The 25,944-nt window shown below is 42.1% G+C and overlaps 1 protein-coding gene and 1 long non-coding RNA gene across 16 annotated transcripts in view; one reads left to right on the plus strand and one right to left on the minus strand.

Annotated features, from left to right (window-relative positions):
• Positions 1-25,944, plus strand: part of KIAA0232 — a 49,709-nt gene that overhangs the window by 13,757 nt on the left and 10,008 nt on the right. For 4 of the 15 annotated variants that reach the window (XM_083448547.1, XM_083448545.1, XM_083448548.1 and 1 more), the window contains 5 exons: positions 863-904; positions 12,870-13,007; positions 18,278-18,344; positions 20,000-20,084; positions 21,483-24,753. In XM_083448547.1, the coding sequence (XP_083304673.1) occupies positions 12,960-13,007; positions 18,278-18,344; positions 20,000-20,084; positions 21,483-24,753 (3,471 nt within the window). In that variant the 5' untranslated portion in view covers positions 863-904; positions 12,870-12,959. Of the gene's footprint in view, positions 1-862; positions 1,374-2,498; positions 2,585-12,869; positions 13,008-18,277; positions 18,345-19,999; positions 20,085-21,482; positions 24,754-25,944 lie in introns of all 15 variants that reach the window. The other 11 variants (XM_083448542.1, XM_083448535.1, XM_083448543.1 and 8 more) reach the window with 5 other exon arrangements.
• LOC310681281 lies at positions 2,606-7,159 on the minus strand. The gene is made up of 3 exons (XR_014513200.1): positions 5,632-7,159; positions 4,389-5,279; positions 2,606-4,345 (listed from the first exon to the last, which is right to left on the minus strand). It is a non-coding gene; the product is annotated as an uncharacterized lncRNA (long non-coding RNA).

The raw sequence follows: 25,944 nt of genomic DNA on the forward strand, positions 1-25,944 counted from the left end.
AGGCAGCTGTCCTGTTTGGGGATAGAACCTGTGACCTTGGTATGATCAGCACCATGCTTTAACCAACTGAGCCATTGAAATGTGTGATATATTTCTTATTTTAATATTGTAGTCTGTTGCCTTAAGTACTACAGGTGTTGCAAGGAACAAACCAGTCCTTTGAATTCAATGTACTGCAGAATTCTCCATGTAAATATTTTATTATTGCCGACTTATGACTGCCCAAGTATTTCCAGAAGCAAGTTAATAATAAAAATTTTAACAAAACTGAATAGCAGGAAAAACCATAATTACCAAAACAGATGTGCTAATTTAATAATGTATGGCAAGCTTGGCTCTTGTGGGATTGGAATCCAGTAAAAGGGAAGGTTAAAAATGAATTACAAAATCACAGTTTGTTGTTGTTTAGTCGCTTAGTCGTGTCCAACTCTTCGTGACCCCATGGACCAGAGCACGCCAGGCTCAAAGTTTACCACTCAAAGACTCAAAGTTTACCACTCCTTTTTTAGAGCAGGAAAGTAGTGCTCAGAGGTTGAGTAAGTTTTACAGGTGGATCACATGTCAAAATATTTAATTGCCCCTGAGCAAAGAATTGCTTTTATCAAGCTCAAAGGAAGTTTTGCCTAGAGCAAGGGAAAGGGAGACAAGGTTCCCCTTTCTCAGCTGAAAGTGCTCCCCAAAACTTTCTCTTTTTAGTTTTCAAGCCTATAATGTTCACTTCAGTTCAGTTCCTTTTTATAACAAGCCTTTGTTTTTTTCATAAGTGTACATTTCTGTTCCCTTTATACATTCATGTATTTTGCTTAAATTGTGGTTTTTTTCTTCATATGCATCACAGCCTCTTTTTTCCTCTTATTTATAGGTCCTGCTGGGGATTTACATCTGGCGTCAATGTGAAATTAAGGTAGAAAAATGCACATAAACATGTGTTTCCTGTTAAGATTTAGTGTACTCAGTGGTTATGCCTGAAGAGTGGGTCTTGTCTTTAGACTGATAACTGCCAGGAAATATAAATGATTATCCTAGAAGTCAAGCTTCTCTCCTCCTTGCTGGAGTGAAAAAAATAAACCATCTCCAGGTTCCTACGGAATATCATCTACAGAAAATGCATCACGTTCTAAGGATGACAGTCACCTAGATTCATGCACCCAATCTATACAGTTGTTGTGGATGGTTTGCCATCTGAAAGCTCCTCAAGCTCCTGTCTGGGCTCTGTACCTGTTTCTGAAATGTCTCTGCTTCATGCTTTGGGCCCCGTGCAGACCTGGCTGGGACAAGAGCTAGAAAAATGTGGCATTGATGCCATGATTTATACTCGCTATGTCCTCAGTCTTCTACTGCATGATAGTTATGACTACGACCTGCAGGAACAGGTATTTGCATATTTTGGATATTGTTTGAGTGAAAAACAAATGCATGTTTTCATTGTGTGACACGTGTTTGAAATTCTAAATGTGTTAACTGATTTCGGATTCCCATTTGAATAGCAAATATTGGGTACAGAGTGGTTACACTAGACTTGAGGGTTGATTGACTGGCAACCCAAATCTTACAGATGGAGGAGGGATAAGAAAGGGCAGATTTTTTCCACATATCCCTGTCTGTGTAGTAGCAGAGGTGCTTCTCAAGCTCTCCCCACCTTGATTGCATAGGCACATTACAAATGCACCCCCCCCCAAAAAAAAAAATCTGGAAAGGGTGGATCATCTGCTTAAGTCCTAATTGATAGATGAAGCTTTGGGCATCAGCCTTTAGGTGCTGTCTACAAAGGCTGGAGCTTGTTTGTTTTTTACTCAAATCCTTGTTGCCTAGTCCCTTCCTTAATTTCCTTTTGTGTCCCAATTCGCTTCCCCTTTTTTCTTTTCATATTTATTATTTTCTAATTAAGACATTAAGCCATGTTTAAACTTTCTTAGTTGCTGTTTGGCATGAGGTGTTCATTGAATTTGTGGGGTCCAGAGAAGGCTCATTGTTACTTGCAGCTTTAATTTGCTGCTTTTTGAAAATTGACTCGTATATTCCTTGAACCCATTACTTGGCAGTCAGTGGAAGAATATAGGAGAGGTCCATGTGTCTATCTACATAACCCAATTGCATGTACAAACTTAAACTTGTTCTGCAACTTGAAAAAGGAGAACTTACAAGGGCATTACATGAGCAATGGTGATGATGGAAAGGAAGAGGGCACATCCTGGGCAGCAGGATTTAAATGCTCCTGCAATGGCACCAGCAAATGCAGCAGGAATAGCAGGCAGACATTACTAACATGGCAGTCAGTTGGTGCAGGCCATACTGTTCCGAAATAGAACTTTTACCTGTTTGGCCAGGATTGTGCCAGTCTATTTACCAGAAAAGAGGCCCTGGATAACAGCTTGGCTGGCAGTTGTTTTGGCACAATCCATATGCCGTTCTTTCCTCATGCCTTTTATTTGTTCCTTAAGACTGGTGCTGTATGTTGCTAGCCTCAAGTAAAATGTTGGCACTGTTTTACCAAATAGATCACAATTTCTTCCTTCATCTGTGGTGTGGGAGATACCAGCAGTGGCAGCAAATGGACACTTGACAGGCCAGAGCCAGAATGTAGGCAAGTGTGGCATATTCAGTATGGGAGTAATAGTCGCCTACGTTAGTAGTTATTTTGTGTGTGTGTGTGTATGAATGAATTATAATGCATTTTGAAAATGTGATTTATAAATGGTCTCCAGTTAGATGATGAGAATGTGGGTGGTAATCCGATTTCTACCTGAACAAAGCATAAATCTTAAGAGGTTTGCACACAGGAGTATGAACCACAAGGTTCCACTATTGGTCTAGGAGCTGGCCCCTAGTCTCTCAACTCTGCAAGCTTGTATTTGCAGAGCCTGGTGCTCAAAAGTAATATAGGTCTCCTACAGTGGAGCTTAATAACATTAAAGGAAAACAAAAGTTAAGGCCATTGCCGTGACCTCTGAGCTAGGACTTGTGTTGCTTTGCTCAGGACCAACATGGCAAAGTTGACAGACAAAGCTGCTTGAGGAACACTTTTTCCAGCCTCGTCCCCTGTATTGCACCTGGATAGCATAAACACTCCTGTAGAGTTGAGAGAGACTGAACACTAACAACTAGGCCCCATCCAGTCTCACTCTTGCGTGCAAACCTCTTAAGACCTATGGTTTGTTAAGGTATCCACTTTCTTACACTTGGTTAAAACTTTCTCAAAACTATTAAATTGTTTTTATCATCTGTTGCTATTTTACTGATGTTTGTTTGTCAAAAAAATCTATTTTAATATGTTTATGCTATACTGTTTTTGTAGTATACTTCAAAACCAAAAGTAACAGGTTTCCAGAGTGGGAAAGATGTTGCGGGACTAAAACTTGCATTTTGCCTGACTGTTGGCCAGTTCTTTTTAATTATAGTTTTCTTACCACGATTTGCAAAAGACAGCAAGAAAAACAATAATATACTGGAAAGCCATTTTAAGTTCCTTATTTAAAACAAATTAAATTTCTCCATTGATCAAATATATTTCTGTTTATTTAAATTCACCCCACGTGTAATCCTTGTAGAATCATAGAATTGTAGTGTTGGAAGGAACCCCAAGGGTCATCTAGTCCAGCCCCCTGCAGTGCAGGCATCTCAACTAGATCATGCATTTCAGATGGCCATACAACCTCTGCTTAAAAGCCTCCAAGGAAAGAGAGTCCACCACCTCTCATAGGAGTCTGTTCCACTGTCAAACAACTCTTACAGCCAGAAAGCTTTTCCTGTTTTTAGTAAGAATCTCCTTTCTTGTAACTTGAATCCATTGGAGAAAACAAGCTTGCTTCATTCTCTGTGTGATAGCCCTATATATATTTGAAGATGGCTATAATATAATATGGGGACATGGGTGGCGCTGTGGTCTAAACCACTGAGCCTCTTGGGCTTGCTGATCAGAAGGTTGGCAGTTCGAATCCCCGCGATGGGGTGAGCTCCCGTTGCTCTGTCCCAGCTCCTGCCAACCTAACAGTTCGAAAGCACGTCAAAGTGCAAGTAGATCAATAGGTACCGCTCCAGCGGGAAGGTAAACAGCGTTTCCGTGCATTGCTCTGGTTCGCCAGAAGCGGCTTGGTCATGCTGGCCACATGACCCGGAAGCTGCCTGCGGACCAGTGCCGGCTCCCTTGGCCTATAGAGCAAGATGAGCGCCGCAACCCCAGAGTCGTCCGCGAGTGGACCTAACCATCAGGGGTCCTTTACCTTTTTACAGATTATGAAGTAACCCTTCTGAGAATGTTAGTGCTGATGTGAAAGCAACCAGCAATTCCTCAAGCAATAGTCTAAATGCCACCCTGATAACACTGGGATTGCCCTTCTCCCCATTCCTCTAGAAACATTTTTGTGTTATGGAGTATGCCACTCCTCTACTTTTTGTCCATGGCACAGCTGCTTTTAGTGGCAGATAGCCACATTTTTTTTCATCCCAGAATATAATTGGGTATTCTAATCTAGCATCATTCCATGGGGATATCTGGGAAGAAAATGTGGCAGCCACCAATGGAGCCCCTGGTGGCAGAGTTGGAGGTCCCAGTAGGGATGTAAGTGGGAACAAGGATAGAATGGAAGACTCGGGGAAGTTTGTAAAACTAAAGATGTGGTAGATACATGTGTGAATGTTGTGAAAAGGGATGGGATTGCAGTAAACGGAGAAGGGGTATCATGTATTTTGAGCAGTAAGAGGGGCAAATCTCTTTCACTTTGAAGTTTTTGATAGAGGGCTAATATGTGACAAGAAGGTTCAGAGAGAAGCCTGCAACTATTTGGACTAGAGTGAAGAGGATAGGATGAATTTTTGCTTTGCATTATGTAGATAGAAGCACTTTAACACAAATAGAATCTTCTGCTTTTTGTTCATCATGTTTAGTGATCAAAGATGAGGCTTATGCCTGTTTAACAGGGTGAATGTTGATGCCAGTGGATACAGAATGTTGATGCCAGTGGATAAGACGATCGTGTTCTTGTATACAAAGTTTGAGGAGGCAGTTAGATGTAAGTAAGTAAAAAGATGGCAGTTAGTAAAAAAACCAGATGGGCATTCATATGTGGAATGGGATGGAAGAAGGATCATAGGTAGAAAAGAAGAGCTGTGTACCATCATCATATAGATAACCTCATAGAATTGAGTTGGAAGGGACCACGAGAGCCATCTAGTTCAAACCCTTGCAATGCAGGAATCTTTTACACAACTTGGGAATTGAACCCATTACCCTGAGATTAAGAGTCCCTGAAAAGCCATAAAATTGGAAGGTACAGTGGTGCCTCGCAAGACGAAAAGAATCTGTTCCGCGAGTCTCTTCGTCTAGCGGTTTTTTCGTCTTGCGAAGCAACCCTATTAGCGGATTAGCGCTATTAGCGGTTTAGCTAATCCCTTAAAGGCTTAAGGGATTAGCGGATTAGCTGCTAAAAGGCTATTAGCAGCTTAGTGCCTTAGAAAAAGGGGGTGGGGAGCGGAAAAAAAACCCCAGGAATCGCAAGACATTTTCGTCTTGCAAAGCAAGCCCATAGAGAAATTCGTCCTGCGAAGCACCTCCAAAATGGAAAACCCTTTCGTCTAGCGAGTTTTCCGTCTTGCGAGGCATTCGTCTTGCGGGGCACCACTGTATTCATAGACTGTGCCAAGAGAAACTTCCTCCCACAGGGAAGACTTCGATCAAACACTGCCTTGAGGAGAGCCAGCTGAGAACAATATGTTAAAAAAAAAAAAAGGAATGAAGGAAGTTGCAGTGGAGAAAGTGGTTGATGGTATAGAAGACAGCAGAGAAGTTGAGGAGCATACATACAGTGTATCATATCAGTGGAGAGCAGCCAGAAGTTGAGATGACTGTTCAGAGGGAAGGAGGGAAATTAGACAGTAGGTAGAGGAGCAGAATGAGTCAGAAGAGGGTATGGCAGCTAGTTGTGTGTATGAATGTGGTGAGGGAGGAACTTAGGTAGACTGAAATGTTGGTGTGGAAGATAATGTCAGAGGGGATGACAACCTTTGGTATGCTGTGATGTGCATACTAACTGCATTGAGGCAGAAATTGTTCATATCTTCCATGACTTTGATGCTGCTGTTGATGAGTACAGATTATAGATGTATCCCGCACATATTTAAATCAAAGTATTTTCAGATGAGTTTCAGCTGTTGGGGTGTAGACAAGATTCTTCAACCAGTTTATTGTATGCTTGATCTTTCCCCCTTGTTTTATATCAAGAAGGGAGGGATTGGCCAGCTGGGTCAAAGACGAGATGAATGCCTCACTTTGTGGAGGAGTGCTTCTGTCTTTGAAGGAAGTAACTATGAAGCTGCACCTAAAGAAGCTTTTGTGGATCAAGAAGTTAACCACCACCAGGCAATTGCTAGTACAGTGGTACCTTGGGTTACAGACGCTTCAGGTTACAGACTCCACTAACCCAGAAATAGTACCTCGGGTTAAGAACTTTGCTTCAGGATGAGAAATCACCCGGTGGCGGTGCAGCAGCAGCGGGAGGCCCCATTAGCTAAAGTGGTACCTCAGGTTAAGAACAGTTTCAGGTTAAGAACAGACCTCCAGAACGAATTAAGTTCTTAACCTGAGGTACCACTGTATTCCCTTCCTGAGCAAGGTTGTTATGGAGTTCCAGATACTCTTGGATGAGACTGGTGACCTGAAATCTGATTGAAATGAATTCAGATATAGTTTTGGCACAAACACCACTTTCTTTGCCTTGATGGATGGCTAATGCTGAGAAACAAACGAGGAGGCTGTGTGACCATGCTTATTCTCCTGTACCTCTGAGCCACTTTCGGTACAGTACCTTGGTTATCGAACGCCTTCATACTCAGATGTTTTGGCTCCTGGACGCCGCAAACCCAGAAGTTAATGTTCCAGTTTGCGAATATTTTTTGGCAGCCAAATGTCCAACGTTGCTTCCATGGCTTCCAATTGAGTGCAGGAAGTTTCTGCAGCCAATCGGAAGCCGCGCCTTGGCTTTCAAACCATATCAGGAGTCAAACGGACTCCCGGAACAGATTATGTTTGACAACCAAGGTACAACTGTACAGTTAAACATAGTATCCTTCTGAAAGCCTGTTTGTGCTGGGAATTGGGGGCAATGTATTATGGTGGTTCCATTCTTCCCTGGGTGGTCAATTCTAAGCAGTGGTGCTAGGGAAGTACAGTGGTGCCTCGCAAGACGAAATTAATTCGTTCCGCAAGTCTCTTCGTCTAGCGGTTTTTTCGTCTTGCGAAGCAACCCTATTAGCGGATTAGCGCTATTAGCGGTTTAGCGGCTATTAAAGGCTTAAGGGATTAGCGGGTTAGCTGCTAAAAGGCTATTAGCGGCTTAGAAAAAGTGGGTGGGGAGCGGAAAAAAATCTCAAGAATCGCAAGACATTTTCGTCTTGCGAAGCAAGCCCATAGAGAAATTCGTCCTGCGAAGCGCATTGAAAAACGGAAAACGCTTTCGTCTAGCGGGTTTTCCGTCTTGCGAGGCATTCGTCTTGCGGGGCACCACTGTACTGTTAACCTCCATGGCTTCTATGCTGTGGAGCTCCACTGGGTTCTACCTAGTGGGGTGGGAAAGCTGAAAAACAAATTACATCTGGCAACCAATGTGCTGCTTTGGTTTCAGATAGTAAGTACATGGGTAGACGAGTCTAAGAAGCCCGGGACACAAATGTTCACGACCCTCTAGCAGGTAAGGTGGCTCATTTGCCAGAAGTAATGAATTTTGCATTAGCTCTCAAAACTTATATTCAACTTTGACCAAACTAAGCCTCCTAAAGCAAAATAGACATCAGGATTACCCCCCCCCCATCGTAGAATTGTAGAGTTCGAAGGGACCTCAAGGATCATCAAGCCCATGTCCTGCAAATACTGTGGTACCTCGGGCTAAGTACTTAATTCGTTCTGGAGGTCCGTTCTTAACCTAAAGACCACTTTAGCTAATGGGGCCTCCCACTGCCGCCACACCACCAGAGCCCAATTTCTGTTTTTATCCTGAAGCAAAGTTCTTAACCTGAAGCACTATTTCTGGGTTAGCGGAGTCTGTAACCTGAAGTGTATGTAACCCAAGGTACCACTGTATGACTATAAAATCTTCATCACCCTCTTACTCAGTTTAACAGCATCAAAGATGAACGAAAAGCTCAATAAGTTTTCCTGGACACTCATTTTTACACCATTCTCTTGGCTAGCAACTGGAACAACTGTTGCTTGTTTTCATTAACATGTAGGAATTGCTTAAATTGCATTGGAATTGTAGTGTTTTTGACTTGAATACTGATGTCACTTCCTCTTGATTCTCAAGTATCTGCCTTCACACTGTTACTAGAGTATCAAGCACCATATCTAGTCGTGAAATATCCTTCAGTTGATTATTGAAATATGATTTAAAAACACTTTCATAGTATTCTGAAAATGTTTTGACATTGCCCAGATTACGTTTGTGGATTACAGCTGCTCCATCAAATATTTTAACTGTTAGATTTGGTTTGCTGTGATTAAAGTTGTCATCACATTTTGATTGAATACAGTCTATAATTTCAGACTTGTTGGTTGGTTTTCGGAGTTTTCCATCATCTGAAATGGAGGGTGGGTACAATTGCTTTTCATAGGAAAAGAAAGTGTCAATATCACCATCCCGTACTTCAGATATGGCATATGCTTAGCAGAACCAGTTGGAGTCTTTTAGCAAGTTAGTAATCTTGGACTTTGTTTTACTGGTGCTTTTTGTTCTATTAAAAATGTGAAGGTTGCTCCTTGGAATAACTTCATGAATTGTATTTTGAACCTGATCAAGACGAGGCATGACATATTCTTCAAACTTTTTCAGTCCTATTTTAAAAGCCTCTTGACACACTTGACAGCTTCGACACTTAGAATTACTTTTGAGCCCCAATTGACATCAAATCAGTTTCTTCAAATGGATTTCCTTGTTCAGTTAAGATGTTGATCATTTCTTTGACATGGACTTAAGAACCTTTTCTCAAATCATCCCTGACCACTGGTCCTGCTAGCTAGGGATCATGGGAGTTATAGGCCAAAAACATCTGGAGGGCCAAGTTTGAGGAAGCCTGGGTTAGCACGCACACGCGTACACACACACATATATATACATCATAGAACAGTAGGGCAGTGTATAATGAGAAAAAGCAACACTCCATTAAAAAGAGTACACAATAATCATTATAGTGTTTTAAACAGCTGCATAGTTCTGTTGGCATAAAAAGTCTTCAAGGCTTTAAAGGGTGGAAGAGTGTTCTGCAGTATGTGACTGGCAACACTAAATGCCCCCATTCTAGCTGAGGACAGTCAGACCTCGGTAACATGAGAACGACTAGCAGGGCATCTATAGATGATCTCAGTGATCCAGATGGGGTATAAACACTCAGCTGCTTATGGTGCTGTGAACCCCAAGTTGTTCAGGGCTTTGTATATCAGCACCAAGTGCCTTGAATCTGGCCCAGTAGCATTTGGGCAGCAGTGCACATGCTGACTGCCTTCCCCCATCAGCGTTCTGCAATAGCTGGAATTTTTAGACCAGGCCCAAGAACATAGAGCACATTGCAGCAATCTAGTCCTGAGGTTAAATAACATTGGGGACAAAATTGTGCCATGTAGAACCCCACAGCACAAGTTGCAGGCAGGGTTCAAAATTAGCAGGGCGCCAGGCGCATTTTGTGCCTAAATTCTCCATTTGCGAGCTCAAAAAGTCTGGGTGCCATTTTTGTGTCTGCTGACACGCAAGGACTACTGAAATGTATGTGCTCAAAGTATATGTTAAGGATAGACAATACGTTAAGGCGTTTAACAATAAGAGTAGAATGCTTGAAAACTGAAGTATGGTACCAATATTTTTATTGTCAACGCCAAATTAAAATGTATTAACAATTTCTGCTTAAAATGAGATATTGACAATGTGTCACTTATGTGAATTGCGTATTAATTCATACTTAACAAAATAATAACAAAAAAATGGTTGTCAACATACACACCCCATTGATGACTAGACATTCTGTTTTGGTGCCCACAGCCCAGGTCCCAAAAGCCATTTGACTCCTAGCTTTTCTATACCAGTTTCTAACGCTGGTGCCAGGGGGTCAAAGAGCATTCCTTCAGTGTTTATTTCTGGATTTGACTGCACAAATAGGAATGGAAAAACTGTAATACAGTGCCACCAGTTCCAGTCCCACAAAATGAATCTAGGAGGTTACTCTGTGGTGGCAATCTAGGTCTCTGTGCTGGCAATCTAGATCATTGGTATCAAAGTTCATAAGAGTAACAGGGCCACCCTCCCCTGGCCCTCTATTAATAACAAGGCTAATATACTCTTGAAACCTGGCCTATATCCAGTTTGAGGCGGATCCAGATAATCATTGTCATCTAGGAATGCTAGAATTGCTCCATAACCACCATCTTCACCACGTTTCTCAAAAATAAGTGTATTGTGTCCACTGTGGGCTTTTAAAGGAGTAGCTGCCTATTTAAGGGCGGCTGGGACCTCCCCCTCATGCAGTGATGTGTTCACAACACCCTAGACCCACCCAGCCACCCCACTGTGCTTAGCTATAGCCAGCCAGGAAGGGTATATGTCCAGAGGGCATATGCTTGGCTCTATTTCTTCTGTCCACATCTTCAGGCCACATCAACTGGAAATGGTCCCATAACAATGGGCCAGACACTGCCTTGGAACTCTGATAGGATTTGCTATAATAATAGCATCCATGTCACTATGAAGTTTAGAGATTTTGTCCTTGAAGTATAGAATCACAGAATTGTACAGTTGGAAGGGACCAGAAGGGTCATTTAGTCAAACCCCCTGCATTGCAGGAATCTTTTGGTTAATGTGGGGCACGGACCCATGACCCTGAGATTAAGAGTCTCAACCTCTATTGACTGAGCTACATATATCAGAGATAAAGTGCCTTGCAAGCTAGTAGCTGCTAGTTACCATGTGTTCTAGGAGTCCGCCCCTTGAATTTGGGCTAACTAGTCTCTGGACTACACAGAACAACTTTGCCAGCTCACTTATCAAGGGTGTAATGGACATGGTAAATTATGACTTTGCTGCCTTCACTGCCATGTGGTAAACACGACTGCAGGTGTTCAGTCAACTTTGGAGCAAGATTTCAACCACTTGCAGTTAAGTATCCATTCATGTGATGTCCAGTACTAGAGAGGTGAATCTTGAGAGTGAATCTATTTACATTAGATTCATATAAGGTGGTAGAAATGTTGAATCAGTAACTGGGCCCAGTAATGGACTGGATGACTGTCAATATACTGAATGATTCAGATAAGACAAGAGCTGTTGGGTGACTTGTCAGTACTGGTACGCAACACTTTGAGTTGTACTTCCCATAAAGCAGCAGGTTTATCAGTTGCTCTAGATCTAGCTTTGTTGCTGGAGGCACAAGTAGCCTCTGTGGCATGAGGTGCCATTTATCAGTTTGACTGGTGTGCCAGCTGCTGGGACAGAGCCTACTTTTAGTTATCTCTGCTGTGCTGGCCTAGAGATTAGACTACTGTAATGCATTATATGGGGACGCGAGTGGCTCTGTGGGTTAAACCACTATGCCGCTTGGGCTTGCTGATTGAAAGGTTGGCCGTTTGAATCCCCGTGACGGGTTGAGCTCCCATTGCTTGGTCCCAACTCCTGACAACCTAGCAGTTTGAAGGCACACAGTGCAAGTAGATAAATAGGTACTGCTCCAGTGGGAAGGTAAACGGTGTTTCCATGCGCTGCTCTGGTTTCACCAGAAGCGGCTTAGTCATGCTGGCCACATGACCTGGAAAAACTGTCTGCTTAAGCGGACAAACGCCAGCTCCCTCGGCCTTTAAAGCGAGATGAGCGCTGCAACCCCAGAGTCGTTCGTGACTGGACTTAATTGTCAGGGGTCCCTTTACCTTAATGCATTACAGTGGTACCTCGGGTTACATACGCTTCAGGTTACATACGCTTCAGGTTACAGACTCCGCTAACCCAGATAAATAGTGCTTCAGGTTAAGTACTTTGCTTCAGGATGAGAACAGAAATCGTGCTCTGGCGGCGTGGCAGCAGCGGGAGGCCCCATTAGCTAAAGTGGTGCTTCAGGTTAAGAACAGTTTCAGGTTAAGTACGGACCTCCGGAACGCATTAAGTACTTAACCCGAGGTACCACTGTATATGTTCGGTTGCCTTTTGAAGGCAATTGAAAAATTACATTTAGTGCAAAATCCAACTGAGTGTGCCAACTGGGACCAGGCATTGGGGGCACTGATGATATTGATCTCTGCACTAGCTCCTAATCTGTTTCTTTTTAATGCCCTTCACATCTTACAGCCAGGGTATCTGATAGACCACCTGTCTCCTTTTGAGTCAACCTGTGTAGTTCATCTTTAGGGAACCTTCTCTTGGGTACCTCTGTTTTCACAACTATGTCAAGTAGTGACCAGGCAATGGATTTCTCTGTGGTGGCAATCCAGTTCTGGAATACTTTCCTCAGTGAGGCTTTCGTTGTGCCTGCTTTTAGGACACCTAGGTGCTTACACTCCGAGGCAATTTAGCAGAATAAGTGTTGCCTAAGTTTTTGTGCTGCTTTATCATGTGCTGTTGTAAGTGTTGCTGATGTTATTTGATGCATACATTATATTCTCTTGTGTTTTAAAATCTTTATTGTAAAGCTGTATTTGGAAAATTTAGTTGGTTGCATCTACTGTAATTAAATCTAAGAGTCAGGCGGGCAAGTAATGGGCTCATGGAGCTCGTGTACATAGTTATTGTGCTTCTGCTCCTCACCACGGCATTTGTGCCATCCTTGTACAAAGGTCTTCAGCATCTTGCAAACAACATGGAGCCAAATACTGCTGTTAACTTTTATTCTTCGCTTTAATTTATTTTTAGGAGAATGACATCTTCCTGGGTTGGGAAAAAGGAGCTTACAAGAAATGGGGAAAGAGTAAGAAAAAATGCTCTGATCTAACACTAGAAGAAATGAAAAAACAGGCTGCTGTTCAGTGTCTTCGCTCTGCTTCTGATGAAGTAAGAATTAGCACCCTTGTTTAATTCTATGTAACTTCTCATTCTTAATGTGGTATTGGGGTGGATGAATTTTAGTTTTGTAATGTTGGTAAATTTCAGTTATAGAAAGCTTCCCTTCAAAATATCCTAGTTGAATATGAAATCTTAAGTTTAATCTTTTTTAAAAAATAAGAAACTTCATTATTATTGTTATTGCCATTTTCATACAGAATGGTTATTGACATAAGCACATACAAAACGCAGTAAGAATAATGAATGTAAAAATACAAATAGAAAAATGAAATGAAAATACAGAGGTGAGGGGAAAACTGGGAAACAACTGAGAGTGCTATGCTGTATATATTTATCACATATAAAAAGAAAAAGGTGAGTCAAATTAGTTATCAATAAAGCCTCTCCACCTATTTATCTGTGGAGCAGGGGGTTTAGTAGGCTGTGTGGACAAGTTAACATAGGAGAAAAACTTATACCGTCAAATGAAAGTGGTCTATTTTTGGTGAACAAATAATGACTCTCCATTTATGTGTCAGGTGTTCTCCAATGTCCCAATGTCCCATACTTTTGCTGGTCACTCCTCTCGGAAAGGAGGTGAGTCAGATTTCCAGTGGGAGGCCCAGACACAAGAGATTTGTGCATGATGGGTGAATTGGTACCTGGCTCCAAGGATAGGAGTGATGGTGGATATAGTTTCAAAAATTTGGGTCCAGAATCTCTGAACTATGCAGCGATCCCACCACATATGGAGCAGTGTTCCAATGTGACCACACCTGTGACCACAACCCCGCCATCATAAATTAGAGTACCCTTTGCCAATTCTAGGCAGGTGGAGTGGAGTCCAATGCCATCTTAACATTGTTTTCAGTGTGGCTTTCTGTATTCTTACAGAAATTGTTTTAAGTGGGGGTTTAGGCTACATCGTTTCCCATATTTGTTGCTCTATCCAGAGACCCAGATCACTCTCCCATACTAATTGTAGCCCCTGAGAATGAACCATTAATAATGTGCACCATTTGCTTTAATTGAAAAGCCTCATAGCATAGCCTAAGACATGGGACCCCAAGACCTCCTTGGGTCCTGGGATGATAAAGTCTGACAACTCTGCTACTCCTTCCTCCAAGATTTCCAAGTCTCATATTTCTGGAAGAAGCAAGTTCCCTTTATTTATTTTTCTGCTAGATTGGCTTTGGCTTTGCCCTCTGATGACGGGTTTCATGGCATCCCATAGGCTCGAGATTTTAGTGTCCAGGATGGCATTTTAAAGGAAATAAAACTTTAGTGCTTGATGAAGACTTTCTTTAGCCAATTTGTTGGTTAGTAGGAGAGAATCAAAAGTCAGCGAAATGAACTTGGACTTAGAGAGTCCACTGCTAAAGAGATAGAATTTGGGGCATCATCTGAGACTGGGATGATTCCTATATCTGTTTTTGTCACTTTATACCAGAGATCTTTGGATATGAAGATATAGTCCAAATGGGCCATACATGTACGAATGAAATGTAAATTCCCTGTCAGTGGGGTGGCAGATCTGCCAGAGGTTGCATAAATTATTGGCATGCAAAAGTTTAGTGAAGGCTTCACCAGGCTTTAGGGAGCTAAACTTTCTCAGACCCTAGTGAGGTATCTGTCTTTTGGGTCCGCTATGGAGTCCTGAATAGTGAATGGGCATTTATTTATTTTTGCAATCATTATGGCCACACCCCTTGCTGAGGGCACAGGTTTGGTTGGTCACCTAACCAGTTGCCCTTTAATAGCAGTGTAGTTGTTTTGCTGTTTTTCTTTTGGTGTGTCTCTTGTATCAAAATTATATCTGGATGTTCCTTTTTCAGGAGCGTTTCTACTCTGGAGCACCTCACAGCAGAGCCTAAACCTTTAGCATTTAATGAAATAACCTTTACAGTGGGTGGCACTATAACCATAGTTGAGAACAAATGGTGCTTATCCAATATGTCAAAGGAAGAAGTAAGAACACAGCAGCATGCTTGAGGGTTGATTGCACTGTACAATAAACTCTCAACAGGAGAGAACAGTAAGAACAGAGAACCTCAACTTTTAACATAGCAAACTGTTCAAGGTGCATCCAGCTATCTGTGGCTGGAATAGGGGAAGCTGTGGAGAGCATTATGCTAGCACACCAAGGAACAGAAGGGGGGCTGAGGCAGAGAAAGATCTTTTGCTCCACACCCTCTCCTCCTCTGGGAGTTAGTCATAATAAGCCTGATGGCTAAGTGCTTGGTTTTATCGTTTGTGCTTCACAAAGGCCTAAGAGCCATGGTGTGAACGAGGAGAGTCTGCTGCAGAGCTTTGCATTTTCTTTTTCTCTGTGTGTGAGGAAGACGAGGGGAGGTTAGTTCCACTCCTTGCAGCTACTTTGGGGATTGCAATTTTACGTTCATGGGTAGTATTTTCAGAGGCAATTTATCAGAGGCAGCAATGTGTTTGCCATTGACTTGCACCAACAACTTAAATGGGAACCCCCATCAGTAGGAAATCCCTGCAGCCTTCAGCGCAGTGGTGTGACATATGAATTATCTCTGTTGAGCCAGTTTCCTGGCATAAATCTGGAAATGCCTCTACACTGAATGAGTTGTATTTAAGTTCTGGATAGCTGCGTAAGGCATTTAAAATCAGAGTTTTAGTTTGGTAGCGTTCAAAGCAGACAACAATATTTCTTGGTGCCTCTGAGTTACTTGCTCTTGGTGCACCCACTCTGTGTCCCCTTTTAGTGTCATGGAGAGTGATGGGGGGGGGTTATATATTCAAACTGTCTAACCAACTTAAAATCCAGTCAGTCATCTCTCCCCCTCCTCTTTTTCCAGAATCCCATGTAGTTTATTTTTTTTCAAATTTTTCTCTATCCAGCTGAGAAGCAAATTTTAAATCTAAATATTCATTTGCCATTTTACCTTAAGTGCTTGCAGTTATGTTTGGGTACTTAAGCTGGTATTGAGGGTCTCGTTTGCTGTTTGTGCTACATCAGCTATTTGATTAGATGACATATCAATCTTGCTTTCAAGTGACTGCAAAGCAGCTGCTCAGTCTGTTGCTAAAGTCTTTCTTATTTTATGAATACACTCCCCTCCCTCTTTTTTATTATCTAAGCTGCTACAAGGTTTCCTGCCTTTTGCTTTCAGGCCCTGGAGCCATTTCCCCCCCACAAGCTTCTTCTGAGAGCTCTGAGTAATCAGGAGCTACAGCTTCCTACCAGTCAAGCCACCGTCCCATAAGGCGCACCCAGTTTTTTGGGGGGAAATAAACGGAAAAAAATTTATTTCCCCCCCAGGCGCGGGGCTGGGGCGAGGGAAGCCCGAACTTCCCCTGACCCCAGCCCCCAGAACAGGGAACTCTCCGCAAGCCGCGGGAGCCCAGCGCCGGGCACCCGCGCCTTGCGGAAAGCTAACCGAAGCTCCGGCGCGACTGCTCAGCATGCCGGGGCTTCGGGATAAGAGGCAGCTCTGCGCAAGCCGGGGGAGCCCGGGGGGAACTCCCGCGGGCTCCCAAAGCTTGCAGATAGCTTCCTGAATCCTGGAGAGGGGTCAGTGCGCACCGACCCCTCTTGCTCTCCAGGCTTCAGCGAAAGCCTGCATTCGCCCCATAGGACGCACAGACATTTCCCCTTCATTTTTGGAGGGGGAAAAGTGTGTCCTATAGGGCGAAAAATACGGTACCTTTCAGGCCATGCAGCCCCTGCAGCATTACCTTTCAGGAGGTGTGCTGAGAAAGGTGAAGAAGAGTGATTTTGCAGACATTCAAAGCAAATTCATTCCCCAGGGTGCTGGAAACTTGAAATCAAGCTGCCATTTGACTGCAGCAGGCCAAGGGGAGGGGAGGCTAAATAGGTTGTATATGATGGGCATAGTTACAATCTGAGTTTCAGTAAGACAGAGGTGATGATCAGAGCTCTTGGTAGCTCCATGATCTGCTCAAAAGTTGTGCAGTTTACATTTAGAGCCAAATTTAATCATTTTAAGTCGTGGTGCAAAGGAACCATCAGGAGCGTTCTCTAAGGCTCCTATTGTTCTTATGCAGCTGTGGCTTTTCTTGTCCTTCACCTGATGTCAGGTGAGTGACAGCTGTTGTCTGGCCAAAGTGGCCGTCTTGCAGGCCATCTGGGATATGTGTGCCTGTTTAGGCGCATGGGCCAGTGGTTTCTCACCATAGTAGTAGAGCATGGGACATAGAGTGTTGTGCCAAAGGCTAGACATGTGGTGGAACATTGGGTTGAATAAATGATTGAAAATACATTTCAGCTGGTAGACTAACAATTAATGAAAATAAGCAATAGGTGACAAGGTGTAAGGATCAAGTGAAATGCAGCTGGTTGGCCACTATCCCTCACTGTACTTCCGTATCTATACTTCTAAATAACACTAATATTTCAAAAATTAGAGATTTGTTGGGATTGCCTTTTGACATTGGCTCCCAGTACGTTTCCGAGCACAATTCAAAGTGTTGGTGCTGACCTTTAAAGCCCTAAACGGCCTCGGTCCAGTATACCTGAAGGAGCGTCTCCACCACCATCATTCTGCCCAGACACTGAGGTCCAGCGCCGAGGGCCTTCTGGCGGTTCCCTCCCTGTGAGAAGCAAAGCTACAGGGAACCAGGCAGAGGGCCTTCTAGGTAGTGGCGCCCGCCCTGTGGAACACCCTCCCATCAGATGTCAAAGAGATAAACAACTACCTGACATTTAGAAGACACCTGAAGGCAGCCCTGTTCAGGGAAGTTTTTAATGTGTGACAGTTTAATGCATTTTTAATCTTTGTTGGAAGCTGCCCAGAGTGGCTGGGGAAACCCAGCCAGATGGGCGGGGTAATAATAATAATAATAATAATAATAATAATAATAATAATAATAATAAATAAATAAATAAATAAATAAATAAAACTTGGGATAAGATCTGGTGTAGCTATTGAACTGATGTTTTTTGGTTTTAAAATTAGAGTTCTTTGGGGAACTTTTGGATAGGTAACCTGGCCCTCCGCTCCATTTCATTTTAGTTTGACACCTAGGCCAAACTGCACATTTCACTGGCTGAACATTCCAATTAGTTCCTTAAAAGCAGCTCCAGTGGCTCCAAATTTGAGCAAAGATGGGGAAATTCACTTACTCACACTGCAACCAAAAATTAACTATTCTCTTTGCCAGCATTACCTTGGAGTGGGGGATACATACTGAGACTCTTACAGAGAAAATATATATGAAGCACTTTCAGTACTTGAAATGTATTAAGTAAATGTCAAGTGGTCATTATAAGCTTTTTTATTATTACACAGAGCTCTGGGATTGAGACTTTAGTGGAGGAGCTCTGCTGCAGGTTGAAAGATCTCCAGAGTGAACAAGGTGAGAAAAACATTTGGACTACATATCTTCAGAGTTATTTTTTATTTTTATTTAAGTATTTATAAACCACACTTTCATATAAAATATCACAAGGCAGTGGGACTAGACCTTTCTTAGATGCATTAATTCAGTACCTTACACTGTTCTATGGTTTCAGTTAGGCTAGAACAAAACCCAGGTCTCAAATCGTAAGGTGTCTCCCATTTCAGGCTGCTAGTGAGAACTCGCATGTTTAGAGTGCTTCACCCTTTACCCCAGTCTTAGACATTGAAGTCAAGCCTTTTCTCTGGTTTGCTGAGCACAGGAATACTTTTATTGTGATGGAGCATTCAGTCACGTGGGCCTCCATTGCAGCCTGAAATAGTACAATCCACTTTATTGGCTCTTTATGATGACTGCACCCAAGTTCTTCAAGGACTGTAGATGTAATATTGGGTCATGATGTGCGACATTTCTTAGTAAATTGAGATCCGTCCCACTATATATAAGGAGCATTGTGAAGCCATAACAAGAGAATGTAATCCATGGGCGACCAGCTTGGTGTTGCTGGATTACAATTTGGAACATCCCTGTCTATCTTGGCTACCCCAATCAATGACCAGCTTTCTAGAGTTGTTAATGGGTTGATAAAAGTCTGAAAATGCACTTGAAAAATTTTATATTGAAACTAAGAAAATGCAATACTTATAACAGTAACACACTTAAGTATTTAGCCTGGGAAGGCAAGCCAGAATAAATTATTGTCACTTTAGTCCCTTTGAAATCAATGAGATTTAAGTTGGTGGTCATCATCATTCTCTCTTTTCATAGCAAAGGATCTATTAAGTCACTTGAGTGATGATTCGGAGGTTAAAGCCTACACTTGACCTTGTTTTAGATTGCATTTTAAGCTAGACTTTTACCTGCAGTAATACATACAAATTTACAATTGTGGGATTGATACGGGGGAGCAGACAAAAGCCAGCCATCACCCCATTTGGATCCATCCCTTGGCTTCAAAAAACAACACATTGTGTCTCATTAATGTCGTTCACCATAAATATCTGGGTGATCTCATACTCTTAACTCACTGAGTTCTCATCTTAGTTCCGGTCTCAAACCCCAAACGTTTTACTTTCATCTACCAAATAGCTGAACATCAACACATTTTTATCTGTATCTGTAGCTGGTGTTTCTGGAAAGCTTAGGTAAATGAATTTTCCTGGCCTCCTTGAAATTAATTAACCCATTACTTTCATAACTGCTCCCCGCTTGTCTCCAAACAGAATACTATATTGTAAAAGAAATGTGGGTTATTTGAGCAAATGATTTGAATTACACCCCTGCATGATATAAAGGCTGTATTGACAAATTCTATATATTTTAATGGTTTCAGTAACTTATGAGCGTGTTTTTGAAAATTATTAAAATTAGTTAAATCCCAAATGTATATAAGGCTACCCTGATTGTGTCCAAATAATATTTGATCAATTTTAGAGGACAAAATTCACTTGATGAAAGGTTTAAAATATAGTGCTTAAACCATTAAACTATGCAATAATACTACTGTAAATACAATTACTTAATATGATGCATGTTTCTCATTATAAGAAGTAGCCTGGTAGGGAAAGTATGATATTACATTTTCAGAAGGCTGTTTTTATTTTATTTTTTAGCAGAGGAGAAGATTCACAAAAAACTTGAGGGCTCTTTGCCTCCTGAAGTTGATTTCTCTCCTGCAGCAAAGGATCAGGTGGAAATGTAGGTATCCCTCTTTTAAAATGAAGTATTGTGTTTTCCTGTGTATGTTGATGTAAAAGCCAAATGCTATTTTAAATAGACAGTTAAACATATACAGGTCTTAATATAAGGGTTTCAGTCTTTTGTTTTCTATTAAAATGTTTACTTCTGCATTGCAATCATAAAATAAGATTTTAAAAAAATATATACATGAGAAAGTTATATTTTCCTTTGACAAAGGATAATACTGGTTTTCATCCTCAGCCAGGCTTCCTCAGTTTATCAGTCCTACCAAACAAGGTGCTAAGGATGAGAAAAATAGGCAGGGAAAAGCTATTGGTTTGATGAATCACAGGTGGCTGTGGTCTAAACCACCGAGCTTCATGGGGTTGCCAATCATAAGGTCAGCAGTTCGAATCCACATGACGGGATGAGCTCCTGTTGCTTTGTCCCAGCTCCTGGCAACCTAGCAGTTCAGCGCAAGTAGATAAATAGGCACTGCTACACCGGGAAGGTAAACTGTGTTTCTGTGCACTCTGGCACTTGTCACAGTGTTCCATGCGCCAGGAGCGGCTTAGTCATGCTGGCCACGTGACCCGGAAAAGCTGTCTGGACAAACGCTGGCTCCCTTGGCCTGAAAGTGGAGATGAGTGCCACACCCCATAGTCAAATTTGACTGGACTTAACCATGCAGGGGTCCTTTACCTTTCACCTTGCTGGAGAAGTTAGTTTTGTTGTGTCAGAAATGTTGTCTTCAGCGACACCTGTTGAGGAAAATAACATGAATTTACAAGATGGTCTCCTGGACATCTGGCTTCTTTGCCCCTTCATGCTTGATGACAACATTGGGCACCAGGGACTCTAGAGATCTGTGTTTCTGTCCCCCTCCTGACACGGATGGAACCAGTGCTCCCCCCCCCCCGCCCCAAAAAAGTGTTTAGGGGTACTCTCATTTTCCTACTCGTATTGAAATACTGCCCCTCAATGAGGCCAAGCTTAAGATTCACCAAATGTTTAGTGGTATGCGTACCCCTGCACCCCCCCCCCCCCAGAAAAAAGCACTGGGTGGAACCTTTACTTCTGCCTCCCACTTTGCCCTGCTTTTCAGAGGTGGCAGAAAGGACCCACCTATTTCTGCAGAGAGACTTTGGACACTCATGTGCATGTACAGTGAGCCAGGATGTCTGGGCATAATGAGTAATCATTCCCATGATGCCCACACACCCCAAGCAATACAGGTACGGGAGTGTCTGAGGCATTCCAATTGCTCCTTCATATAAATGGAACCCTTGTCTGTCGTCATCCCCCTTTCATCTAGTGAGCTATGAGAGAAGGATTGAGTGTCAAATCCATATCTACAGTAAGTCCTGCATATAAAACTTATTCCTGATGTATTTATTTTTTTGTTTCTCCATTCAGGTATTATGAAGCATTCCCACCTCTTTCCAAGAAACCTGTTTGCCTGCAAGAAATTATGACAGTGTGGAATAAATCCAAAATTTGTTCTTACTCCAGCTCCTCATCTTCTTCTACTGCCCCAGCAACTAGCACAGATACATCATCTCCAAAGGATTGTATTAGCGAAAGTGAAATTTCCAAAGAGCGAAATGGTAACAAAGCGCATGCCACTGTCCATGAGAGAACCACACAGAAAAAGGATAAAGATGAAAAAGAGAATAAGTTTGGAAGTAGCAGCGTTGAAGATAAATCTGTTTTATATAAAAAGCAAGTCCGACATAAATCTGAGGGAAAGATACGCCCGCGATCCTGGTCTTCTGGCTCCAGTGAAGAAGGTTCAAATTCTAGTGGTAATCAAGGTGAACTAAAGGCAACCACAAAGTGTGTTAAAGTCAGGCATAAAACAAGGGAGGTTCGGAGTAAAAAAGGACGCAACGGACAAAGCAGGCATTTGGCAAAATTTGGTGAGAAGTCTGAAAGAAAAATTCATGGTGGCAGCAGCAGTAATGGATCTATCAAACAACTCTGTAAAAGAGGTAAACGGCCATTAAAAGAAATTAGAAGGAAAGAAACTGGGAACTACGAGAGAAAAGAGCTATATTTTGATAGCAGAAATGAGAAGGAATATAAGGAAGAGCCCTTATGGTATACTGAGCCAATTACTGAATACTTTGTTCCCCTGAGTAGAAAAAGCAAGCTGGAGACGACGTACCGCAATAGGCAAGAGGCATGTGATGCAACTTCGGAGGCTGTAGAAGAATTAGCTGAATCGGTGCAAGGTCTCTGCATTAGCAACAATAATATTAATAAAACATACCTCGCAGCAGGTACTTTCATTGATGGCCATTTTGTGGAAATGCCTGCAGTTCTAAATGAGGACATTGGCCTCACTAGGACCTCAAAGTGTTCTCAACCAGAGGACGATACACACTCAGATGGCGTTCATCTGTCAGAACTAACGCACTTCTATGAAGTGGATATTGACCAATCCATGTTGGATTCTGGTGCCTCAGGCAAGATGGAAGGAGAGAGTCGGATTTTGAATATGATTCGGCAGAAAAGTAAAGAGGGGACTAATTTTGAGGCAGAATGTTGCATAGTGTTTGATGGAATGGAGTTGCAAGGGGAAAGTGCAATATGGGCAGATTCAGCCACCTCGGGTGCTGAAGGGTGGTTCTTACAAGATCTTAGTAATTTAGCTCAATTTTGGGAGTGCTGCTTGTCTTCTAGCTCTGGCGATGCAGATGGGGAAAGCTTTGGCGGAGATTCTCCTATTAGACTTTCTCCTCCTTTAGACAGCACAATGCTTAATTCTCACATGCTTGCAGGCAATCAAGAGCTGTTTTCAGATACTAATGAAGGGTCTGGTTTAAATTCTTTTTCAGTGTTTGAAGTGCAATGCAGTAATTCTGTCTTACCATTTCCTTTAGAAAAATTCAGTTTGGGAAATGAAAATACAGATTCTAGTAGCAATGTTGGGATGTTTGGGAAAACACAGTCTAGATTGTTAATATGGACCAAAAATAGTGCCTTTGATGAAAACGAACACTGTTCTAATTTATCAACAAGAACTTGTAGTCCATGGTCGTACTCTGAAGAAACACGTTCAGACAATGAGACTTTAAATATTCCATTTGAAGAATCCCCTCAATTTAACTCGGATGAGATAAATTATGTAGTTCCCAGAGTATCTTCAAGTTACATAGATGAAGAAATTGTAGATTTTTTGCAGGAGGAAACCTGCCCGGAACAGACTAGACCTTTAGGAGAAATGCCTACCTTAGTTTTTACAAAAAAATCAAAACTAGAATCTATATGTGGTATACAATTAGAACAAAAAGCCGAAGATAAAGAATATGAATCTACACAAGTGTGTAGTGACAGCAGTCCACATGAAGATGACTATGGCTCAGGGGTTATTAAAGACATCTGGACAAATATGACAGACAGAAATTCTGCAGCAATTATAGAAATAGATGGTGTAGAAGAGGAGCTGTTTTCAACTGATGTAAATCATTATTGCTGTTGCTTAAATGACACAAAGGTAGAAATTCTTCAGGACCCTAACAAAGCAGTGCAAAGATCAGAATATCATCTGTGGGAAGGACAGAAAGAGAATTTGGAGAAAAGAGCTTTTGCTTCAAACAATTTATCAGAAGTGGATTGTGGGGATTATACTACACCCTCCAAACCATGGGATATTAACCAAGATAAAGAAAGTTCATTTATTCTTGGTGGTGTGTATGGGGAGCTCAAAACCTTTAACAGTGATGGAGAGTGGGCAGTGGTGCCGCCTAACCATCCCAAAGGAAACTTACTACAGTGTGCAACTTCTGATGTAGTTACAATAGCTGGCACAGATGTTTTCATGACACCAGGAAACAGCTTTGCCCCTGGTCACAGACAGTTATGGCGACCTTTAGTATCATTTGAACAGAGTGAGCAGTTGAAGGGTGGTGATCGTGGATTAAATAGGGGCTTTTCATTTATCTTCCATGAAGACTTGTTAGAAGCTTGTGGTAATTTTCAAGGTGAAGAGTCTGGTCTTGAATATTCATTCTCTTCCTTTGATTTGAATAATCCATTTTCACAAGTTCTTCATGTAGAATGTACATTTGAACCAGAAGGAATTGCATCCTTCAGCCCTTGCTTTAAACCCAAATCTATTCTTTGCTCTGATTCTGATAGGGAAGTTTTTCGTCCTAGAATATGTGGTGCTGGGAGAACACAATACAGAGCTATACGAATTTCTCCTAGAACTCACTTTCGCCCCATTTCTGCATCTGAACTTTCTCCATGTGGTGGAAGTGAATCTGACTTTGAATCAGAGAAAGACGAGGGGGTTATCCCTGCCCCTTCACAGACTGAAGTGTTTGATGATCCACAAGCAGATCTGAAGCCACTGGAAGAAGATGCAGAAAAAGAAGGGCATTTTTATGGCAAGTTGGAACTTGAGTCTGGAAAGTTCCTTCCTAGATTAAAGAAGTGTGGAATGGAAAAGAGTGCGCAGACATCTCTGGATTCCCAGGAAGAATCATCTGGAATATTGCTGTTGGAAAACGAGAGTTCTTGCTTAGAATGCGGTATAAAAGACCTGCAAGACGTGATGGCTGTGGAAAACCCTGACGCTAGTTGCAATGTTGTAGAACCACAAGAAGAGGAAGACAAGTCTTGCAGTTGTGGAGATAATTCATATGAAGATAATCTTGTTACTTCAGCACAGCTGAAAGAGGTATGTTCTTGAGAGATGTATTCTGTACATTTTTTTGTATAATTCAAAGATCTAACATATTTCAGAAAAACTGAACCTTAATGCCGTCACAAAAGGCATGTTGGCTTTGAATTACATTCATGTGTTAAATAGGTTGTGATCAACATTGTTCACACATGTAAACTCAAAGATACTCAAGAAAGCAGGAAGAGGAACATGAGAAAGACAGGGTTGGCATCCAGACTGCCAAGAGAACAAACCTCTCTCAGTGAGCAAATACAATACCATTTTCGTGCAACCTGCTGTCTAACCCTGTTGGGCAGGGTATAGCTGTTGCACTGTATTAAGAACCTGTGTAAATATTCCAAGGTGTTTTAAAATGATTGTTCTATTCTTGTATTATGCTGCTTGTTGGAAGAATTTGACAACCTGCCTAAAATGTATAGTTCTGATGCAACTATTATAATTAATTTTTTTATGAAGGGTAAAAGATGGAGGATTTTCAGAATTTATCCTCCAGTCATGCTATATAATCTAGCAACTGAAAGGCTGGCTTGAATTTGTGACTTTAAAGTACCGTATATACTCGAGTATAAGCCCACTTTTCAGCACATTTTTTATGCTGAAAAAGCCCCCCTTGGCTTATACTCTAGTGAGGGTCCTTTCGGGCTGCTCCTTCCTCCTTTGCCGCTGGCGGTGGCGGAATGAGCAGCCCGAAAGCAGCCCTTTTTGGGCTGCTTGTTCTTCCTCCACTGCTGCTGCCGCCACCAGCCTGTGCCTCTCGGCAGCACCCTAGGTAGGCTGGGGGGCGGGGGGGGGCTGGGGGGAGAGAGAAGCCCCCTCTGCCGTGTGCGCGTGCGTACACACACACACTCCGGCCCACAAGGAGGTTTGTGGTGTGGAGCTTATGCTTGAGTCAATAGGTTTCCCCAGTTTTTTTTAGTAAAATTAGGTGTCTTGGCTTATATTTGGGTCGGTTTATACTCAAGTATATATGGTATATTTTAAAATTTTAATTTAAAGCATGAATTATTAGCTGTTTGAGTTTTTAAAAAATGGCTGCTCTTATCAATATGAGGATTTTTGAAGGCCCCAAGCCAGAGAACTACAGAGCAGCGGAATGAATTCAGCACACATGACTTTCCACCTGTCACCCCCAAACCAGGATTAAATGTGAACTGGGATCCAGTTCAAACAGGTGTTGATCTCGAG

The sequence above is a fragment of the Podarcis tiliguerta genome (assembly GCF_965153285.1).
Source record: "Podarcis tiliguerta genome assembly, chromosome: 7".
NCBI classification, from domain to species: domain Eukaryota; kingdom Metazoa; phylum Chordata; class Lepidosauria; order Squamata; family Lacertidae; genus Podarcis; species Podarcis tiliguerta.